We start from the raw sequence: 21,027 nt of genomic DNA, 5'->3' as shown, positions 1-21,027 counted from the left end.
ACCCGAAATGAGGTTACAGGTTTTACTCCATATGAGTTGATGTTTGGTCGCTGTCCAAGACTTCCTGTTGACATGGCTTTCAACTTGCCTGTCAAAGAGTTATCATCTCAATCACATTCTCAATATGTGCAGAACCTGCGTTCTCGGCTGAAGGAAAGTTTTCAGCTAGCTTCTAAAAATGCAGAAAAGATGGCAAGAAGAAACAAGATTCGTTTTGATCAGAGAGTAAAACCAGCAAGTCTTGAAAAAGGTGATAGAGTATTAGTCCGAAATGTGAGGTTCAGAGGCAAGCATAAGCTGGAGGATAAGTGGGAGACAAACATCTATGTAGTGATTGGTCGTGTGGGTGAGCTTCCTGTGTATATTGTAAGACCAGAAGCAGATCCCTCTGGAGGGACCCGGACTCTGCACCGCGACCTTCTTCTCCCTTGTGGATTTCTTCCTCAGACTGAAGTTGACCCACCAGTTTCCACACCGGCTCATAGGCCGCAGACCCGCAGTCTACAAGAACCAGTGGAAGAATTGGAGGAAAGCCCAGATGAGGAGGATGAGGACTGGAGGGCATCTCGATTTTCAGTTTTACCAACTGTGAAGGTCAGTGTTGAGGGGACATGCCCTACCCAGCCCATAAATAGAGTCTCAGTTCCTGAGATGGAAAAAGAGAATCCTTCATCTGATGAGGATAAGTCGTCTCTACTGTCTGATGCTATGGATGCACTTCCAGCCCTGGAAAAAGTTCCTTCACAAGATCAGATGGACCCAGGAAATTCACCTGAACTTGAACATGTTCCTGAGCTAAGCCCATCTGAAGATTTGGAGAGCCATGGCCCAGTAGAGACATTACCAAATTCGACCATGCCAGCATCACATTCCACAGAATCACCAAAAGATGCTCATCAGGCTAGTGATGGTTTAAAAGCTGAACAGTCAATTCGTCGGTCTAGTCGAGAGCCAAAACCAATTAAGCGCTTTCAGTATGCTGCTTTAGGAAATCCTTTAATTTCTGTAGTGCAAAATCTTTTACACAGTCTAGCTACTGCTTATGGTGAAATGGTTGCTGAACCTGTTTCAGATGCTCCTGTGCGTCATAGTGTTCAGATAATTTAGCATGCACCGGTGTTGCATGGAATTAAGGGGGGAGGATGTAACCCGAGTGTAATTTTAAACCTTCAATTCCTCTGATTTTCTACTCTTTTGCCTTTTAGCCTCAAATCTCGCGATGTTTTAATAGTATTATGATTGATTCTCGCGAGATTATCGTTTAGCCAATCGCGGTTGAGTACTGGGGTCACATGTACCTTTCCAGTTTACCGGCTAGGTATATTAGCTCAAGCAAAAGGGCGTGAAGGGTAGAACGCGTTGGAAGGAGCAGAGCTGGCAGGTCAGTTAAAGCGTAGCATCATTTAATTGCTGTAAATGTGTACGATGCTCACTTAATGTGCTGAACTATAGGAGCCCATTATTGTGAGCCGGAAAGTGAGATGAAAAAGATCCGGTAGTATGACACAAAACTGCGGAACTGGTGAGTGTTTTTGTGAATGACTTAGCGTTGGCTTATAATCACTGCTGTTGTGTAGCCACTAAAGAAAAACTGATTGTAAACTCCTTTTGATAACCAAAACGGGTAATTGAAGTATTTATTGAACACTGGTTTATATTAGTATTTTACATTTCATGTTAATTGATAATATGGTGTATATTTATTGACTTTCATGAATGTAATTTATATTGAATTTTAGATTTAATGAAATTGCAATTGATCAAATGATAGAATTATTTATAACACAAAATGTTATTTATTGAATTGTGTATACACTAAATGTTAGATCATATCAATATATATTGAGGAAGTGGTCCTGTTTTGTTATTCAGGCCAGGTGGATGGTGAGCTATGAGACCAGGCCTAGAGCCAAAGAAAGATTTCACCTGTTGGTGACAGAAGACTGCTTACTTCTCCTACCCAGCTGGTAGGAGAATCCTACAAAGAACTCTGTTCCTTCTTTGATTGGACTTTCAATTACCCAGGACGTGAACCACGCCCTGGATACTCGCCTTGTTTGCGAGCCTGATTAATCCCCATTCGGGGTGGATGGACTAAGGGGTTGTAAGATGAACTTTGGGAACGATTGATTAGTTTGTTTTTTTTCCCCTTTGTTGTGTTTCTTCTTTTCTCCTCTGTTTTCCTTTTTATTTCATTGTTTTGTTTTTTTCCCTTGATGGCCATTTGCATATCCCAATGTTGTGGTTGTAAATATGTATATATGATATTCACATTGCAAATACAAAACACTCGCAGCTGCAAAACTCTAGCCTAACTGCTCTTTCGTGAGTCGTACCTATTCTTCTGAAAGGAAACTGGCCTATTATCTTGGTTAAAAGCCATTTATATTGAATAACAATTTAGATTGTCTTTTCAAATATGCTACAATAGACTAAACACCTGCAAAATGTTAGCATAAGTGCTTAAGTAATGTTTATTGTACATAGTTTATGTTTATGTAATTATCTGCTCTTCATAAGGACTCGCTGATCAAACAATCCACACTATATTCATCCTCAGGTCATTTAATACTGTCGAGGTTTTTAGTATGCATCTGCACATGTTACACATTCACCTCTTCAGCAAAGTGGTGGAAGTTATGGATTGGAAGTAAAACCTCAAATATTTTACTGTAAGGAGAGCATACAAAAATATTTATCTTTACATTTTTCTCCAAAGAAACAGTCTTTCTAAGTCACAATTCAGAAACCTTGACTTTGACGTTGTCTGTGTGTACAGTCAAATGAGAAGGCATTTGCATTTACCCACAAGCTATCCCCTGCACCGCTCTCAAGCAAGTTTATATTTATACACCTGCTGCTGTTCAAATACCGCAGCAAGTGTTTGAGAATGTTAACCTGAATTTGTCTGAATTAAGATAATTTGATTTAGTTTTACGCACAATACCTGCCTTGTAGTTTTCTTCTACAGTCCCATAAAACTAACAATACACAAAAATAACATTAATCCAACACCATGCAACATATGGAAAACAGCCCAGAACACAGCCATGGTTCACTCACCAATAGAAAAACAGTGACGGTCGATCTAAAGACCACAGTCTGACCACCCTCGCATGCCAAGCATTCCAGAGTGCTGTGTAAAGATTGCAGTGATGTAGACCATCAAGAGGGGCTTCATCATCAGAGCCCCCTTAAAAGACACAAAGACTCTAAACTCTGTTTCGTACACTTCAACATCTCATGATTCCCCCAGCTCTTTCATCACTGAAGTTCCTCTAAACCTCTGGGCCCCTCAAATGACATCCATTCCTTCACCTTCTAGTAGAAAATTTGCATTTTACAAGCATAATGGAAGAAGGGTAGGACTTCAGTAACAAATTAAAACTCTGTTGAATAGTGGCCCATTTCACATTTTGGACTGCTGCTATATGTGAACCTCTAACCTCCAACTCCTGGTCACTCAGCAGTTACTGGTGTTAGCAAGCGACACTTTAGAGCTCTGTGTTCCATCACCTCTGAATAAAGTCCTTCCCATGTTAATTCTTTGTGAATACCAATGCTTTATGATGTCAAAAGAAGGAAATACTGAATGAGATTCAGTTTAAGCTGGTAGGTAGACTGGTCCATCGAATCCTTTAAAGACTTCATACGAAGTGCCGAAATTGGTTCTCATTGATGTAGGTGCCTGATGAAAGTTGTCACTTTGTTCGCAGGCATGTATTTGCTTATCGAGCTCGACACCAGGCCCTGGTCAAACTATTTCGACAGAGCTCTGCAAAATGTGGTGCGACTGGTCAGAAGTTTGCTGCTGTGCTTTATACCAAAATGCAGTCTGATAGTCCACTTCCACTATCCAGTTTTAGTACCTGCAGGGGACATGGAGACTTTTGAAGAATGTTTATCTGACGCGTTGAGAAATTATGTACATTTGTGTAATTCTTCACTAAATAACTGCTATGAAAATACGACTGGTGAATGGTTAGGTTAACTTCCAGATGAAAATTGTAATGTTATTCACAGAGGAGACTGTCTGCAGAAAAATGTGGTGCTCTCTCCATGACCGTTTTGTTAAAACAAAGAGGTAGCAGGGAGGGAGGAAGCCCTACGAGTCGTGGAGTGGCATATACAGAAGCAGGAAGGGTGTCCCTCGGGTGATCTGCACCGTAGTATGAAAGGGGTGATCAAATATAAACGTGCTTAAGTCACATGACTTTGCGTTGACTGTTTGACTTCTGATGAAATGTTGGAGCCTTTAGGGAGGCCGCATCTGTTTAAACCTTCAAGCATGAAAAAAAATAGTCTGGTTTTGCTCCGAACCAAAGGGCTTTCCTGGAGTGAATAGACGGTAAATGTTTTCATGGACTTTGTTTATTTATTCCTCTCTGTTTATATGCTCCTACATAAAGGTTGAAGCAAACCGCTCACTGGTAGTTGGCTTGATGGGAGAAAATATTCAAGTTTGTGACAGTTTCCATTACCATAAACATAAGCTGCCAACTCCAGGTTGTGATATTTTTCCCTTTGGCTGCTGTAGTTGACGTTGGGCTACAGGCGGTGCATGGTATTTCAGTCAGTCATGGATCATCATTTGAAATTTCACTCACTGCTATTCTGACAGAAGGCGGTACAGACTACATCAATCAGGTACGACCCATGGAGCCATTGGCTGACTGTAGAGAAAACATGATCCATCAGACCAGATCCCCTTCATCCAGTTGTGAAGCTCAGTGTTCATTGTCTCCAGTTCAGCCATCTTCCATCCTTGGACTACTTTTTATAGTTGGTGTTTTCAGCAGACGAGGAACATTCCCCAGGAGCTCTGACCCAACTGAGGGCAGCTTGCTTCTTGTTAAACTTTCGTATGTTCTTGTAATTTCCCCCATTTCTGCTTCCAATCCATGTATTTCAGCACAAAATATTCATTTGCTGCTGCCACTATCATGCGCCATAGTTATTAAGGAAAGGTTTTTTTTTTTTTTAGCTTTACATCATGTTATAATGTTATTCCATCATCTTAAAAATGCATGGTGTGTTGCTTTGATTCTTTGATTCATGTGTGAGAAATCCTTTAATCTCGACGCTTGGGGGAACAGAGTTCCAGCTTCGAGATACTATGAACTGCAGTTTCCAGTTGTTCACCACTCAGCTCCTTCAGACTAGTCAGCAGCAATTAGCAAACACCTGGTGGAACTGGTGGTGAGCTCATATATGAGCTGCTTTTCAGTGAGATGCTGGTTAAAACATTGTGAAAGATGTTAATAGAGGAGCCATGTTGTGATGACTTTCTGAAGACGGAGTTTCAGAAAGAGGAGCTTTTAAAGCGACACAGGCCCAATTTCAAGGAATAAAATTATTGAGTAAAATTTCTTTAAAGTTATGTTTGATATTTATAGCATTTTTATCACAATTGAAGGCAACACAGATACTTGATAGCTATTTTATAGCACAATGTGCGTGGAAAATACAAAATGCTACCCTTTTATCACTTCCCCTGCCAGTGGTCATGAGGTTGTGCATCGTCAGTGTGGCTGAAAGGATGATGTTTTGAGACGTGATACTCATATGTGGATCCATCTGTGTGATGCGGACCGGTTGAAGCATAGCCATGAGGCCGCTGGGGGTGTGTGTTCTCTGCGTTTTGCAACAAGTGAAGCCCTCGCGAGCAGAACGTACCCCACCCTGCAGCCTCCCCCTGCTCTGCTCTGCTCTGCATAACCCCCCCATCAGCAGAGGATGCGCCGCACACGGTGCTGCTGAGGAGACGTAGGACTGCACCATTCCTGCCGCCTCCACCGGGGAGGCTGTAATCCCATCCTGTAGGGAGGAAGAAGAGGAAGAGTCACTGCTTTGCGCTCTGACGCTCCGTCCTCTCCTCCCCCTGGTTTTCCTGCTGTCTCTCTCTCTCTCTCTGTGTCTCTCTCATCCGTTCCCTCCCCTGAACGCAGAGGCTGCTCAGTCGCAGCTTGCGAGCCTCCGGGATCATCGTATTGTTCACCCGCTGCTTTCCCCCCAACCCCCTTCTCTCCCGGTTAAATCGAAGCAACACGGCGGACCTTTTCTTCTTTTCAACCCCCTTTCCTCCTCCCCTTCTCCTCTGGACGTCCTCACCGTGGGAATCTGCTGCAGCCGAGCCAGTTCGGTGACGTGCCCGAGCATGTTCTTACCAGAGGCGGATTTACCTGACAGTCCGCCGCTGCCCTCGCTCCCCCGCCAGCACACACGTTTGGACTTCACCGACCGTCACTGAGGAGGAAAGGAAGGAAACACACCCCGGCTCTAAGGATGGGGTTCTACGGCACTTTAAAGATGATTTTCTACAAAGTAAGTATGGTCGGCTTCCGGCCGCTGCAGAGGAAGAGTCGCGGTGTGACGGACCCCCACCTCCCCTTCTTCTCCCCAGGGACGGCTCTCTAACTGCCGGGGCCTTCATGTTATCACGGGGCACGGTGGGCACCGGTCACTGCTTCACTGCATCGCTGCGATTTGGCCTCTTCTTCGTCTCTCTTAACTTCAGCTGTAGTGAATGAAAGCCTCTGCTCCCATATGGTTTGGAGAAGGATGTTAGAAATGCTAATAATGGTTGGATTTTTTTATTATTATTATTCACCAATATTTCTGGAGAAATATCTAGAATTTTTTCACACACAACAGCAGCTCTGCACATGAGCTGCTGTTCTGCCTTTCTTAATCCACCTGGACACATTTCCAAGCCACATCCAACCGACACACAACAGACCAAACCACTCTGCTCTGCTTTTGTAAAATTAGACTTTTTAATAATAAGTTGGAAACAAGGAGCTGACAAACAGCCTGTCCGCCTGCAGGCCAGCTCGCAGGGTTATCATAATTAGATGTTATGCAGCACTGATTATCTTCCTCTGAGCAAAGTGACTGCTGGAGATGTGTGCATGTGATCGGCGCGCCTCTGCCTCTTCCCTGACATGGTGCTCCTCGCCTCAGGCTCCACAGCACAGATAATGGGTCACTGTGTCAGACTGGGTTGAGCTAGAACCTCCTCAAAGATGCTTCCTGTGTTACTGGAGCTCATTGAAATGGTGACAAAACATTCAAGCTGCTAAGTATTAAATAAACCGTGCTGTGATCGAAATAAAGTAGAACATTTCTATTAAATTTCTAGTTATTTTTTTAGAGACTTTTTATTTGCTCCAAATAATCATTGTGAGGTAAAAATTTCATAATAGGAAGGGATTTTTGTAGCAGAAAATATTTGCTCACCATTTGAGCTCTAATCAACCAGTTGGAGATGGTGATCCTTAGTAGCAGTGAACTGATTGCACTTTTCTTGCCAATCGCTGATACCAATTTTGACCGATAGTTTTCTGGGAGTTTTTTTGTCTGAAATGTTGCTAAATATAGCAAGAAATTCACCGAGATGGCAAAAGAGTTTGTGACTGTTGTTAACGGTCAGATTGTGCAGACTTGACCTGGTGGGTGTGTCAGTCAAATCTCTCACAACATAGCAAAAGAGAACAATGGTTGATTTTTAGACCTTTGCTGAGGTAGATAAGATTAGTGGATAAAATCGACTTCATGTGCAAGTATAGTCTGATCATTGATTTCCCTTAATGAAGAAAATCAGCGACAGATTTTTCAGCGTGCCACAAATTCTTAGATCGGGCCTGATCAGCAGGTTAGACCATTTCTCTTATTAAACGTCTCAAGACAGGAATGTCAGTCACTTTTTCTGTGTTTTTCCCAACCACTTTTCCATATACTTTCAGGTGTGATTGTCAATGAATCACTTTTTTTCCCCATGTTTGATTCAAAAGTACTTGTGCTTGGGCACATTTTTTTGTGTGCTAAGAACCTTAAACCTTAACTCTGCCAGACTTTGCTTTCCTTCAGGAAAACCCTGAACATGAAGTGTCAAACACCGTTGTTAGTTTTAATATTTGTGCTTCTGTTTGGTTTCTATTGTGGTTTTTGAAAGTCATAGTTTAGATTTCAGAGGGTTCTGATGTTCCAGCTCTGTTTTTTTAAACTATTTTTGAACAGAACTGTTCTACAGGCTGCCTTAACGAAAACGCTCACGTTTTGCTGAGAGTGATTGCTTCTCTGAAAACGCCGTTAATCCTCTTTGTATCCATCCCGTGGTACTTTATTGGGTTGGGCAGAAGAGAGGGAACCCGGCGGTGATGAAGGCGAGGGAATAGCAGCGACTCGGCCGTAGTAATTTCCAAACTCTGCGTTCTCTCCGTCTCGTTAGCACAACAGCGAGCTTTTTTTACTCTTCTTTTCTTTGATGTCCAGTTTCAGATTTTCTCACAGAGGCACATATTCTCAACCAGTATGCTGTCTTTTTTTCTCTCTCTTTCTCCTGTCTCACTCTGAAACACACACACAAAACAATACCCCACACAAATACACACCCTCTGCATGCATACACACACCCAGGCTCTCCTTGGCTACTGAACTGCCGATGCAGTGAGATCACCACTCTAAGAACAAGGCTTTTGAGTCTTATTTGCTACTCTAGATATTTAATAACTCACCCTAATTACATCTTAAATTAAGTTCCACATAGGTTACACACCTGACCCAGCTTAGAAACTTCCAGAGATGTTTCTGTGAATTTCCCTTCATGGATTAACTGGGAGTTTTTCCAGTGAAACTTGCCGCTTTTGCATACAGGAGATGAATTTTCAGAAGAAATAAGAAAAGACTGAAATAATTAAATGGAACAGGAAACCTTTCACCCACAGGACATTGGTGTGTAATCATTTACACACAGGTTTGGTTTCTTGTCATTTGATGTGGTCTGAACTTATTAAAACAGGATTCCAAAAACACTTTGTTTAGAAGATGAATTGATCATTTTCAAGTGTTTATGATCAGTGATTTAAAAGTGAACCTGTAAAGCTGGTTCACTTTTAAAAAATGCATCACATTTTTTTAAATGTGATGCATTTAAAAAAATTAGAGTGCTCCAGTGGAATAGGTACTCGAGAAGCCTGCATCATATATATTTTTTAATGTATTGTATCTATGTATCACACTGATTGGCCTAAAAAGACAAAGGTCATTAATATTCTAAGTTCTAAATTATACATGTTTAATTTGAAAGTGTTGGGAATCTTCTAGAAACTTTCATATTACAGCCAGTCATACCTTTGAATATATCATGTTTGAGTTTCTAGAGGAAAAAAAATCATCTTACATTTAGATTTGCTGTTCATAACATTTTTGTAAGCCCAGGAAGCTGAAACCACAAACAGACGCTCAATCTTTCTCTCCCTAAATTATAGTGATAAACAAGAAAAGCGCATATCTGGAGGTAGACGTGTAATCATGCCACTGTAGAGCCAGACAGCATGGAGTCAAATGTCCAGCGTTGTTCCCTGAGTAGAATACAATAGTACAATAATAAACCTGCATCCAAACGGCATTGTCTGCCTCGTAAGGGAAACATGGGTTGCTTTTGGTTTCTGGTTTCTATAAGCCATCATCTAATTATGCTCTGACTTGGCACAGATGCATGTTTTCCTGCACAGGTTGAGGCAAAACAACTGAAAGCAATCCAGTGGACAATAGCTAGTTGGCCTGGAAGAAAAACTAAAAATTAACCGAGGAATTGCTGACGATGACCAAAGTAATTTTGCCCAAGTCAGTATTTTTGGTATTTTAAATAAAAATGAAAAGAAAAGTTGTTTTTTCTTTTCCATTTCATTTTTTTTTTCATTGGGCTTTGTAAAGGTCGGCTATGCTCATGTCCCTTCAAGACACAGCACTACCTGTGCTGTGTCCTTGTGCCTGTCTGTGGTCCCTGCCATTCTTTAACAAGAATCATAAATAGAGAGGTTTGCAAACAAGAAGTCAGTTTAATCAAATCAAATTTTATTTGAATAGGACATTTCAGCAAGGCATTTCAAAGTGCTTTACATCATAAACACAAAAACACAAAGTCATGCAACATATAATAGACAATACATTGTTACATATTACGTTTCAAATGCAATTCTAAACAGGTGTGTTTTTTGTTGCGATTTAAAGGAAGCCAGGGTTTCTGCTGTTTTACAGTTTTCTGGAAGTTTGTTCCAAATTTTTGGTGCATAGATGCTGAAAGCTGCTTCTCCTCTCTTGGTTCTGGTTCTGGGGATGCAAAGCAGACCAGAACCAGATGGCTCCTGTTAGGAACAATAAAATCTTGGACAATTGGTCACCTGAGAAAAGAAGAGATTGTGACGATATGTGACGTGAGTTTTTATTTTGAAAAGTAACTGCACTGGGGGCGTGGCTAAATTCACCAGACTCGCAGCATGAAATTAGCACATTGACATGGGAAGTCTCCAGGCCTTATCTGCTTTGGGCAAAGAGGAAGAGAAACTGTTCAGAAAAAACAAATGTCATTAATCATTTGGCAATATTTTGTGTTCATCAAGAACATTGCAAGTAAGTTATTTTATATGTCTAAATAGCTAAAAGTACACAGTTCCTTCATTTATTTTCAGATGCTGTAGTTTTAAAGTGCCAACAAATTTAGTGTTAGTGTTATCGTTCACTAACAGCACGTATATAATATATATATATATATATAATATATATATATATATATATATATATATATATATATACATATATATATATATATATATATATATATATATATATATATATATATATATATATATATAGATCCCAACATCCTTTCTATGGCCGAAAATCAGAATCCTGAATCATATTGATATATAACATATATCATCATATTCTCACACACACGTGTGTGTGTGTGAGAATATGATGATATATGTTATATATCAATATGATTCAGGATTCTGATTTTCGGCCATAGAAAGGATGTTGGGATCTAAGCAGAGACTAACTTATATTTGAGTTTCAAAGACAAAGTTGTTCTTAAAATGCTTCATGTTTCTCTTCTGAACCAATTGAAAATGATTATGGTAAGGCCAGGCGGTTGCGTCTCGTTGTGGCAGGACACTAGAGGAACATGACCACTAATTCTTCTTGCTGACGAAGAATTATTGGTGTTGATGAGTCTGGCCAGGGAGAGTGGCAGCCGCGGGGTGAAGGAAACTTGGCTGGCCCAGGCCCTGCACACAGCCTCTTTTGTTTGCACAGTCAGGTGGGTTGTAACAGGGACCTGAGGCAGCGCGCACACAGGTGATGAAAAATGATAAAGAAGTAACTCTGGTGCTTGTTGTGGGCCGTCGATGTGAATCACAGCCAAAGAATGCGCCATGTGCCCTCCTCCTGAGAGTTGCCGTATTCTGTGGTTATTTAGCGAACATTCTGTACCCTTGGAATCTGGGCGTGAACGTGTTTGCCTCTAGATATTATTGTATGTCTGGTTGCTTAGGGATCACCGTTCCCTGTTCTTGTGGTTATCATGTTCAGAATGGGAACACAAACACAGTTAAACATTCAGCCACTGTGCACTTTCTCACAGTGATGACTCTCTTTGGGTCTGCCAAAGCAGTCCTCTGTTTTTAAAAACATTCCTAACCTTCTTAAGGTTCCATTCAGAAATATTCATAAGGCCTTGATGCCACCGGCTGGTCTTCCGGCTGCAGACGGTTTTTTTGGGATCTCTCATCTGGAGATGGAAAATGTTGGCTCTCCTCTTTGCAAAGTCACTCAAGCTCATAAATAGAGAGCATTTATGAGCATGAATTTTTAGAGTCTTGCTACAGACTTTGAATTGGATTCAGATCTAGACTTTGATTGGACAATTTGGTTTGTCTGTTGTACCTGTGACTGAGTAGAATAGAAATATCTTCTTATTGTCCCACAGTGGGGGAATTTCGGTTTAACAGCAGCAAAGAGACAGAATGCTGAGGCATGTAGGTTCACACACAAAAATGAAAGTGTACAAACAACAAATAACAAAATTAAGAACAAGATTAACTTATGAGGAATGTACAACTGAGTAGAATAATAATAAAAATCTACATAATGTACATAAATATTTGTGACAGACCAGGGCAGAATAAATCTCCCCGGGATGTTTCGAGATGTTTACAGATTTTGAAAGTGTGGGTTCCAAGCTTTCCAACAATGTCAAACTCATGGAAATTAAAAAAAAAAAAAACTTAAAGTTTGCGTTCCAGCTCCTCCGCCTCCCGTCCAAAACATTCCTCCTCTTTAACTAACTGCAGCGATGTAATGCAGTTGCTTTTGCTGTATTCTCTCATTTCATCCCGTTCTGATCCAGATGCTGAAGTGAGAACAGCGGCTGAATTATCGTAGAAGTTTCCATAACGACGCATTATATAACCACAGCTCAGTTTGTGAATTTAGTAATAGAAACATGTGGATGGCCAATAAAACCCAGTGTGTTGATCAACTGTGAGTTTCCTCCACACCCCCAAACAGCTCAGATTTACTCTGTAAACGAACTGAGTTCAAACACAAAGTTTATCTTTTAAAAACCTCCCAAACTGCTATTTAAAGTGTCGTGGGGGGATTCTTCATAACTTTAACTCGTTTATTTGGTAGAAAAACACAAACAAATTATTCTGTCAGAAATTTGTAGTTTTTCTTGTTTTGTCTTCTTTGTTCGTCCTCTAGAGACTTTGTCCTATTTTTCTGTGGTGCATCACATTTATGCATTTAAAAACAATGGGCTATTTACAATATGTGGAAAATTAAAACTGCTAACACCAGAGATGAACAAACACTGGCAGCGCTGTGAACACCTACTGAGTTTCTGGAGCCTAACAGCTGCTGATAGGAAGGATCTACAATAACGGTGCTTTGTGCATTGTGATCCCTCTGGACAGTAATTCCCGTCTCCAATCAACCCCACAGGACGAGGCTGCCACTATTTATGGTGGTGATTGTTAGCTTTGTCACATTGTAATTAATTTATGCTTTACGTTCTGTCACTTCATCATGAGGTACAAAAAGCAAACCGTTTTTAATTTTCACATTTTGTGGAAAGGTTTGATGGTCAATTCCTTGTATAGCACTGCCTTCTTAAAAAGAAGTGTCACTTCTATATCTTTTTCTTTTTTGAACACAAACTCAAGTGGTGTCATGTTTTCTAACGTTCTCCCTTTATTTCCCTCCTTTTCTCCTCAGATGAAGAGAAAGTTGGACCATGGCCCAGAGGTCCGATCTTTCCCTTCAGGAAAAAAGCCCTGCAAAGGCCCAGAGTATCCGAGGTATGCTCAGAGATCCTGTTCTCCGCTGTTTTCCTGAGGTCACCAGGCCCCGTCCGTTCATTTGTTTGCCATCTGCCACACAGCGTAACGGTGCCAATAAAAATGTCAAGTGTTCTGAACTCTCAGAGCTGCGTTCGTCCTCCAGCAGGAGGCTGGTTACGTCCGCAGCGTCCTGCCTGCTGCTTGTTCCTGGTGCTTGATCTTTAATGCATGAGTTCACATGTCGCTGCTTTAAAATTCAAACCCAACACAACCACTTCTGCGTAAACAGTGCGCTGTAACAGGCTCCCTGTGCCATTAAAAATGGATCGATAATGAAACCGACCCCCTGACTTTCAGTTTTTCCCGCCAGCTGACTGAACCTTAAGCTTGAATAGGTTCTCCTGTGGTCTGGACCCAGATCAGTGGTTCTAGAAACCCCCTGCCACTGCGATCTGCTCCATTTGCTGTACCTGACTGAAAATAAACGCAGCTTAGCAGAAACCTTTGTGTATGTCCACATTTAATTTGTATGTAAACGTTTAAAACAAAAATTATTTTCTTTAAGCCTTCCTGAGTATCACAACATGAAAACCTGAGAATCTTCTGACATGTTTGAAACAACAAAAACATTCTGTCAAACATTTAAAAAAATATATTAATAAAGACGCAGTTTTTGATAGAGGTTACATGGGCAGTTGCATAGGGTAGCATCAAAAAGGGGCGGAGCACAGAAGAACTAGAAAATAAAAGCTTCCCTTAGTTTTCTTTAGTTGCTGTTGAGTACTGGGAGAAAACACTTTCTGCTGCAAAAAAAAAAAAAATCAAAAATCAAACAAGTAATACGTTTTATTTTAATTTAATTGGTTGGAGTGCAGCAGGACCCATGGCACCATTCCTACAAGAACCAGAAGTGTGTGCATATTTATATTGTGAGCTTACAAAGTTCAGCATAGTGATTAATCACATCGCTAGATTAATTTGATTACAATTTTTTAATCGACTTACTGCACTGATTTAAATATTTGTCCAGGTCGCAGCAAAGCATTGCCAGATACTCCGGTAATATGGTCCTTATTGTTCGTGCTGAAAGCAGAGCTTCCTCTGCTGCCTGTTCGTGCGCTCATTTCCTGTAGAGGAGCAACAAGAGGGGCGATGCTGACTTTAAAGGTGCTTTGTTGTTGTGTGTGAACTGCAGCCCAACAGGAATTGTCCCGTGTCCAGCCACACCCACCACCTTCGGCCACATCAGAGCGGCCAACGGCCAGGGCCAGCAGAGACGACGAATCACCTCAATCCAGCCTCCTACGGGGCTCCAGGAATGGCTCCGAACATTTCAGGTGAGCCACTCTGGCGGACCATCAGAGAGCAGATGTCCGTCCAATCACTGCGCTTTTAGTCTCCCATGTATTGGTTGCCTCGTTGTGTCGCCCAGCACATTATCAGCAGCACTGTGGTGTGTGATTGAAAATAAAAGCTTCCTTTAGTTTTCCTTAGTTGCTGTTGAGTAGCTGCTGGACAGAACGGCAATGAAAAGATGAGAGGGATTCAGAGCTAACTCTTTATTAAAGCTTCATCTGAATATGGTAAACTATCTCAATGTTTCTCATAGTGATGTATCAATTCATTTTTTTCACTTTCTGTAATGGCCGACACCGATCCATTACAGAAAAACAGAGTTGACTTAAAACGTTTTTTTTTTTTAAACAGACATAAATGCACTGATTTCCAAATTTATTTGGTAACTGCACCAGTACTTAAATCCACCAATAGTTTCCCAAGCTTTGTGAAACATGGAAAAACAACTTTAATTTGTTCAGTCAGTGCAGTTAGGAGTAAAACAGCTAGTAGCTCAGTTTCCATCACAAATGTGTGCCAAATGTACTCAAAATACTTAATTTTTGATGTTAGAAAAATTTCGCAATTGCAGCGTTTTGATTAGACGCAGTCAAAGTTTGTTTCCATAAGTCTTTAAAAACATGCTATACCATCATCCAGCTGCCACTTCCTGTCGATATAACCAAAAAGCCACATCATCCAAGCGCCTAAACCTTTTATTGAAAAATGTACTTGTCAAACCTTCCATCACTTTTTTTTGTGTCTTGTTAGTCTGCAGCTGTAATGACCTCCGACTGGAAGGAAATAATATGTGATATAAACTTATTAGCCTTGATAATCGCAATGATTTCGATGCTGTAATGACTTGTCATAGATTTCATTTCCACAGAGAGTTATGACTTATTATCTTCTAATAGCTGTGTGAACCTGTGACCCCTCTGTGTTTGTTCTGAACATTATTTCATCAAACATATTTCTATTCTGACGGCAACAGGGAGATGAAGTGCCTTCTGTCGAGGCTGAATTTGTTTTCTTGTCATTACTGGTTTGTGGTGAATTAAAGAAGTAAAGCATTTGATACAGTAGATCGCAAGCTAGTAAAGAATCACAAAAATAAACATCAAATCCCTATTTTTTCCCCCCACAAATACACAACTCAATTTGAAGTATTCTAGATTGAGAAGATACATTTTTTCCAGACTTTTAGAAATCCTTCTGGACTAGCCCTTTAACTCCAGATCAGAACAGATCAGGATTTTCTTCCACTGCAACAGATTTTCTCGTCTGCTACTTAGAGATGCACCGATCCAATATCAATATCTGAATCAATCCCGAGATTTGAAAAAAAATCTGGTTTGGGTATCAGTGACAATCTGCCCAATTCATAAGGACAGATCTTTTCAGTCTAATTCTGTGCTTTGAGTAACATCATGCATTATTATTTATTTTACATTGTATTTAGAATTTCTAATTGCACTTTCTGAAACATTTCAATAAAGTTTTGCTGCAGTTTATTTTTTACATGTTTAACCAATGTAGTCAAGCTATTGTTTGTGTCACTTTATTTATTTTCCATTGGGTTTTGGTACTCCTAATTGCCTGGACTGGACAAATTATAGTTGAGTTATTTTCAAACAAAGCTTCTGAAGCTATTGATAAATTTAAGTGTGCTTTACTGGTGCAGCGTTACCAAATAAGTTTGTAATTCTCTCCCTTTAATCTCTGTGTTTAAAACAAAAAAAAGAGATTCAGAACAGTTTTTCTTGTTGGATCGGTATCTACTGATACTAAACCTCAGGTATTTGCATCGGAAGTGAAAAAGTGGATCAGTGCATTCCTGCTGTTTGTTGTTTTAATGCCATGATCCCAGAATCCTTCATGCATCCTTCTAAAGCAAATACAACCATACGTATGTCATAACGCTTTAATAGGGTTGATATTGTTACACCTATAATAAATGTGGGTGGGGGGCATGGGGGAGGGTATTCAAGTGTTATTCGGACCATGTTTTCAGTCCACCAAATTTTCGCGGCAGTTGTGAAAGACGGTTTATAACAAGGTAGAAATTTTAGAAGAGAAAATCATTTTAATCTCAGGTTGATGGACAGACCTGAGGAGGAGAGGCTCGTGTTTGAAGCTGAAGATCAGTGGCTGGAGTTGATGTAAGAGTTAACTATCTGTTGCTCAGCGCTGTGTTTGTGGGCAGCTCTCTGCAGCCCGTCATTACCCTGAGAACCAGCACCTCTGGCTAAACCTTTCAGTTGCCAAATTACAGGTGTAGAGCCAGATTTTCCACTCCGCCTGTAATCAGCGTCAGAGCCCAGCCTTTCCAGGGCCCATGCCCTGCGTCTGCCGGCTTCAGCAGACACCTCAGAGAGTGGTTCTGAAGAAACGGTTGAAATGTTGAAGTTGGAGGAATTAAACTGTGGTGCTGCAAAGCAACTTTATGGTGTCAAACTTTTCCACTGATACACTAGTGGAAAAACCCAAGACCTGGAGCATGTGGATAAGTTTGTAAAGGGAGAGTATTATATACCATTATACAGCACAATCAAGTAGCTGTTAACTTTATGCTATATACATCAAATATTTCTCAATAAAATGGACTTTGTAATTTAATACCTTGAAATTGGGCCTCTGTCTCTTTAAAAACTCCTGCTCAGTCTTAAACTGCGCCTTCAGGAAGTCATCACAACATGGCTCCTCTATTAAGACTTTAATAAAGTTTTTCCCAGTGTTGCACCGAGAAGTAGGTCCTGTAATGAGCCCAGCTGATGTGCAGTTCCACCTGGTGTTTGCTGAGGTGAAAACTTGCAAACTTTAGCTCTGAGGAAGAACTTTGCTATATCACATTATAATATGATATAAAGCTCAAACAAGTTGATTTGACACAACAGTGCCGCTTTAAAAGCATCCTGTGTCATCATCCTCCAACTACTTCCTGTGATCTTTTTCATGGTTTGCTCCAGTAGAAACATCCAACTCTTGGTCATGTGACACAGGTCATGGAAAAAATGTTTCCATCGCAGTTTTGCAAAATTTTGGTGGTTTTTCAGCCGATTTTGATTCGGCTGAAAAACCACCAAAACGCCAAAACTTATCGACAAGTTTTTTTTTCAAATTGGCGTGTTCCCATTTATTTTCGAAATGTCAAATTGTGTAATTATACAGCCAAAGGAAACACAGTTTCTGATGGACGACTGTGTTCTGCTTGCTTCACTTTTTGCACTTTTCACCTCCAGTCATGCTCAGAGACGTGGAGGCGATGCTTTTAAGGCACTGCTATGTGTGAATGCTTGTATTGCTGCTCTGCAATTCCCACTTTTCTTTTTTTCTGAATAATATCTGCAGAAGTGATGTGGTTTGGAAATAAAACCAGAGTTTATTACAGAAGTAGATCAGAGTGAAACTATGTTTGGCTCATCTATCTGGTTCAATAGAGCCTCGTTACACTGTGCAGCAGAATGTCTATAACTGGCTCAGTATTTCATATCAACAACTGCATATTATAGGCAATCCAATAAAATAGCTGCGAGCCTTTTTACTGGAAGATGAACTGCATTCGGCTTCCCAATTCCACCACTACCTCAGTGAGTTTATAGAAATGTCAGCCTTTAATTCTTCTGTGAAGTCAGTCGGCTCTGTTTGCTTCTATTCCACACTTTACTGGCTGGAAATTAACTTTGACCTCTGTCTTTGTCACATTTTCTTTTCACCTTTCATTCATTTGTAGTTTGAACCACCTTTGTTCAGCTCAGCTTTAATGGGTTAGAGCAAAGGATGCTGGGTAAAGCCTGAAATTTTTGAATTTTTTTGCATTAAACCATCTTGACTCAGATGGATAAGTCCTGGGAGTTTGGACACTGCATGTTTTATTATCTTTGAACTATCAACACTTATTGTTAAGTATATCAGAAATTTGAATGTTGTTAAAGGTCCAGTTGTGCCAGAATCTGTTGATAGAGCACATTAAACTGTTCAAATATCAAAATCTGAAAAAAGCTTTGATTTTCCATGAATTTAGTGGATTTGCAAAAAAGTGGAAGGACTTACTCCACTTTTACTCCCTCTGCCTGATGTAAATTGGAGTCCACAGAGCCACATAAAAAGCTATGGTGGACCAGATTTGGCCCCCGGACCTTGAGTTTGACAGGTGTGATATACATCCTTTTCCAGATTGATGCTGTAATGATGATGTCATCTAAAACTGAGCACGTTTGGTGTGGTTGTCAGCCGGTGTCTGACCCCTGAATGAAACCCGTATCCACGTTTGCTTGTGCTGTCTGCAGAGCTGGAGCGGCCCAGAGAAGCTGCTAGCGCTGGATGAGCTGATCGACAGCTGTGAGCCCACACAGGTCAAGCATATGATGCAGGTGATCGAGCCGCAGTTTCAACGCGACTTCATCTCCCTGCTGCCCAAAGAGGTGAGCGCCTCGTATCGCCTGGCCCTCTGCCTGTTGTCCTGTTCTATTGTGAATTTGCAGCCCTCTAACGTTGTCTTGGTCCATCAACAGCTGGCTTTGTACGTACTTTCATTCCTGGAACCGAAGGACCTCCTGCAAGCGGCGCAGACGTGTCGCTACTGGCGCATCCTGGCAGAGGACAACCTGCTGTGGAGAGAGAAATGCAGGGAAGAGGGTGAGTCTGGCTGCTTCCCACTGGGGCTGTCAGAATAATGGATACTCGAAAACGAATCACTCAAAAATACTAGCATGCATTAAAATCGATGTAAATCTGCAAACATAGCTCCTCCACTCCCTGTAGAATCACTCAGTGAGCTGAGAGCATCTAAAAACAGCATGATTGACTCTTTAGCTGACAAGGTGAACACAAGCGTTCTTCTGCTTGCTAGCTATGCTAACGGAACACGCTAACTCTACCACACTGATGTTAAAAAGGTCAGGGGTCTCTCACACATCACAAGCTTAAAGGCTAGTGATTAAATAGTAGCGTCACAACGAACTCAGAGCCAGTGCTTGGTTGGTCTGAGCCACCTGTCTAGATGAGCTTTCCAACAATACTATGTCCCGTTTCCTGTCCTGTGAAGCTCTGTTCTGCTGTTCCGCTCATGCGACGCAACGTTCCGTTCTGTTCCAGTGTGGTGTGACTTAACGCAGGAAAATGTCGATCAGCTGAGGCTGACGTGCTACTAAACAGGAAGCAGTAAAAGAGCCAGAGCTCCAGGTGTAAAGATAGCTAATAATAATGGTGGAGTCAGGCTGGAGCTGACAATTAGAGCAGAAAGAACCAGTAACCCGTAGCAACCCACCCTGCTGCTGTAGCTTATCACTAAAAAAATGACTGTTCAAAAATTACCATCTGGCAGAAATTGTACAGAGCTGCTGCTGAATACATCGTCATGGACCGGATCTTTGTTTACACTGTAAAAATGTGTTTTATTATGCTAAAGATTCATGTTTGATTTGAAGAAGGTTATTTTATTTTTGAATTTATCCTTTATTACTGTCTCTGTAACACTGATTTGGATCAACAGCAAGTGAACAGACAGATGGAAGAACTCAATGTGTCACTAAAGATAAGCAGCTGTTATAAGATCAAACAAGTGCACACCTGAATCAAAGTTCACCCTCAAGTAACAGATATTATGGGAGGGTACTTCTATGAAGTATTATCTTGTCTGTTTTACCAAACGGGGAAGTGACACTTTTAAGCTTTTTATTTTTGCAAGTGAGGGCTGAATTCTCCACTATTTATACAAAATTCCCAAAAGACCAGACCGGAACATTAACCTGGAAATGCGCCATCTTAGTAGGCAATCGGTCAACAGTGTTACATAAGAGCATCATTACTGAGGGTTAAATTAGTTTCTTAAGGCTTTTTCAACTCTTTGAGAGAACCACTTCAGTAACTGGCAACAGTCAACAAGTCATTTGTGTTTGCAGAGAGTCGTACAACGAGGAGGATGGCGACGTGATTGGCTGTATGAGAATTGACCACGTGTGATTGCATTTAAGTCCCTAAAGTTGATCCATGTCTCAAAATAATATTTTTTTTTACTTTGCACATTACAAATGTGAGCACCAGAAAAGTCAAAAATGTATTAGTAATCAGATTATTAACAAGAATGTTTTGACGTTTGACCACCCTGCTGAGGGCGTTGCAGATAGACACTCTGGCTATTTTGTACTGTAAAGCACATTCTGCTTATGTTTCTCTCTCTCAGGTATCGACGAGCCTCTGCCCCCACGGAAAAGGAAGGTGGCCAAGCCGGGCTTCACCCACAGCCCGTGGAAGAGTGCCTACATCAGGCAGCACAGGATAGACACCAACTGGAGGAGAGGGGACCTGAGATCACCAAAGGTAGCTTCCTCTATTGATTCCCAATAGGGTTAAATGATGATGAAGATCTTTTATCAAGCACCTTTAAGTTAAAGAAAGCAGCTTCAAACGAAGCCTGAGGGTTGGAATTGATGGAAAATGGTGATAAGTCACAACTGCAGTGTTCCACTGAAATAATAATGGAGCAGGCTCTCAGGACCGTGTCCTTCAGTCTCAGGTCTGGTTTTATCTTTTACCTGTGAAGAAAATTTTCTTCACATCATGA

At 41.0% G+C, this 21,027-nt stretch overlaps 1 protein-coding gene across 5 annotated transcripts in view; it reads left to right on the top strand.

Moving 5' to 3' along the window:
• The window catches only part of fbxw7 (F-box and WD repeat domain containing 7), a 104,190-nt gene that overhangs the window by 63,150 nt on the left and 20,013 nt on the right, over positions 1-21,027 (top strand). For 4 of the 5 annotated variants that reach the window (XM_055056450.1, XM_055056451.1, XM_055056449.1 and 1 more), the window contains 5 exons: positions 13,063-13,145; positions 14,323-14,464; positions 18,752-18,886; positions 18,977-19,100; positions 20,647-20,783. In XM_055056450.1, the coding sequence (XP_054912425.1) occupies positions 13,063-13,145; positions 14,323-14,464; positions 18,752-18,886; positions 18,977-19,100; positions 20,647-20,783 (621 nt within the window). Of the gene's footprint in view, positions 1-5,904; positions 6,325-13,062; positions 13,146-14,322; positions 14,465-18,751; positions 18,887-18,976; positions 19,101-20,646; positions 20,784-21,027 lie in introns of those variants that run through there. The other variant, XM_055056453.1, reaches the window with a different exon arrangement.

This window comes from Poeciliopsis prolifica, unplaced genomic scaffold (assembly GCF_027474105.1).
Source record: "Poeciliopsis prolifica strain line A6 unplaced genomic scaffold, Auburn_PproV2 SCAFFOLD045, whole genome shotgun sequence".
Lineage (NCBI taxonomy): Eukaryota > Metazoa > Chordata > Actinopteri > Cyprinodontiformes > Poeciliidae > Poeciliopsis > Poeciliopsis prolifica.
The sequence above is the reverse complement of the archived record's forward strand: the minus strand, read 5'-3'. Positions and strand labels throughout refer to the sequence as shown.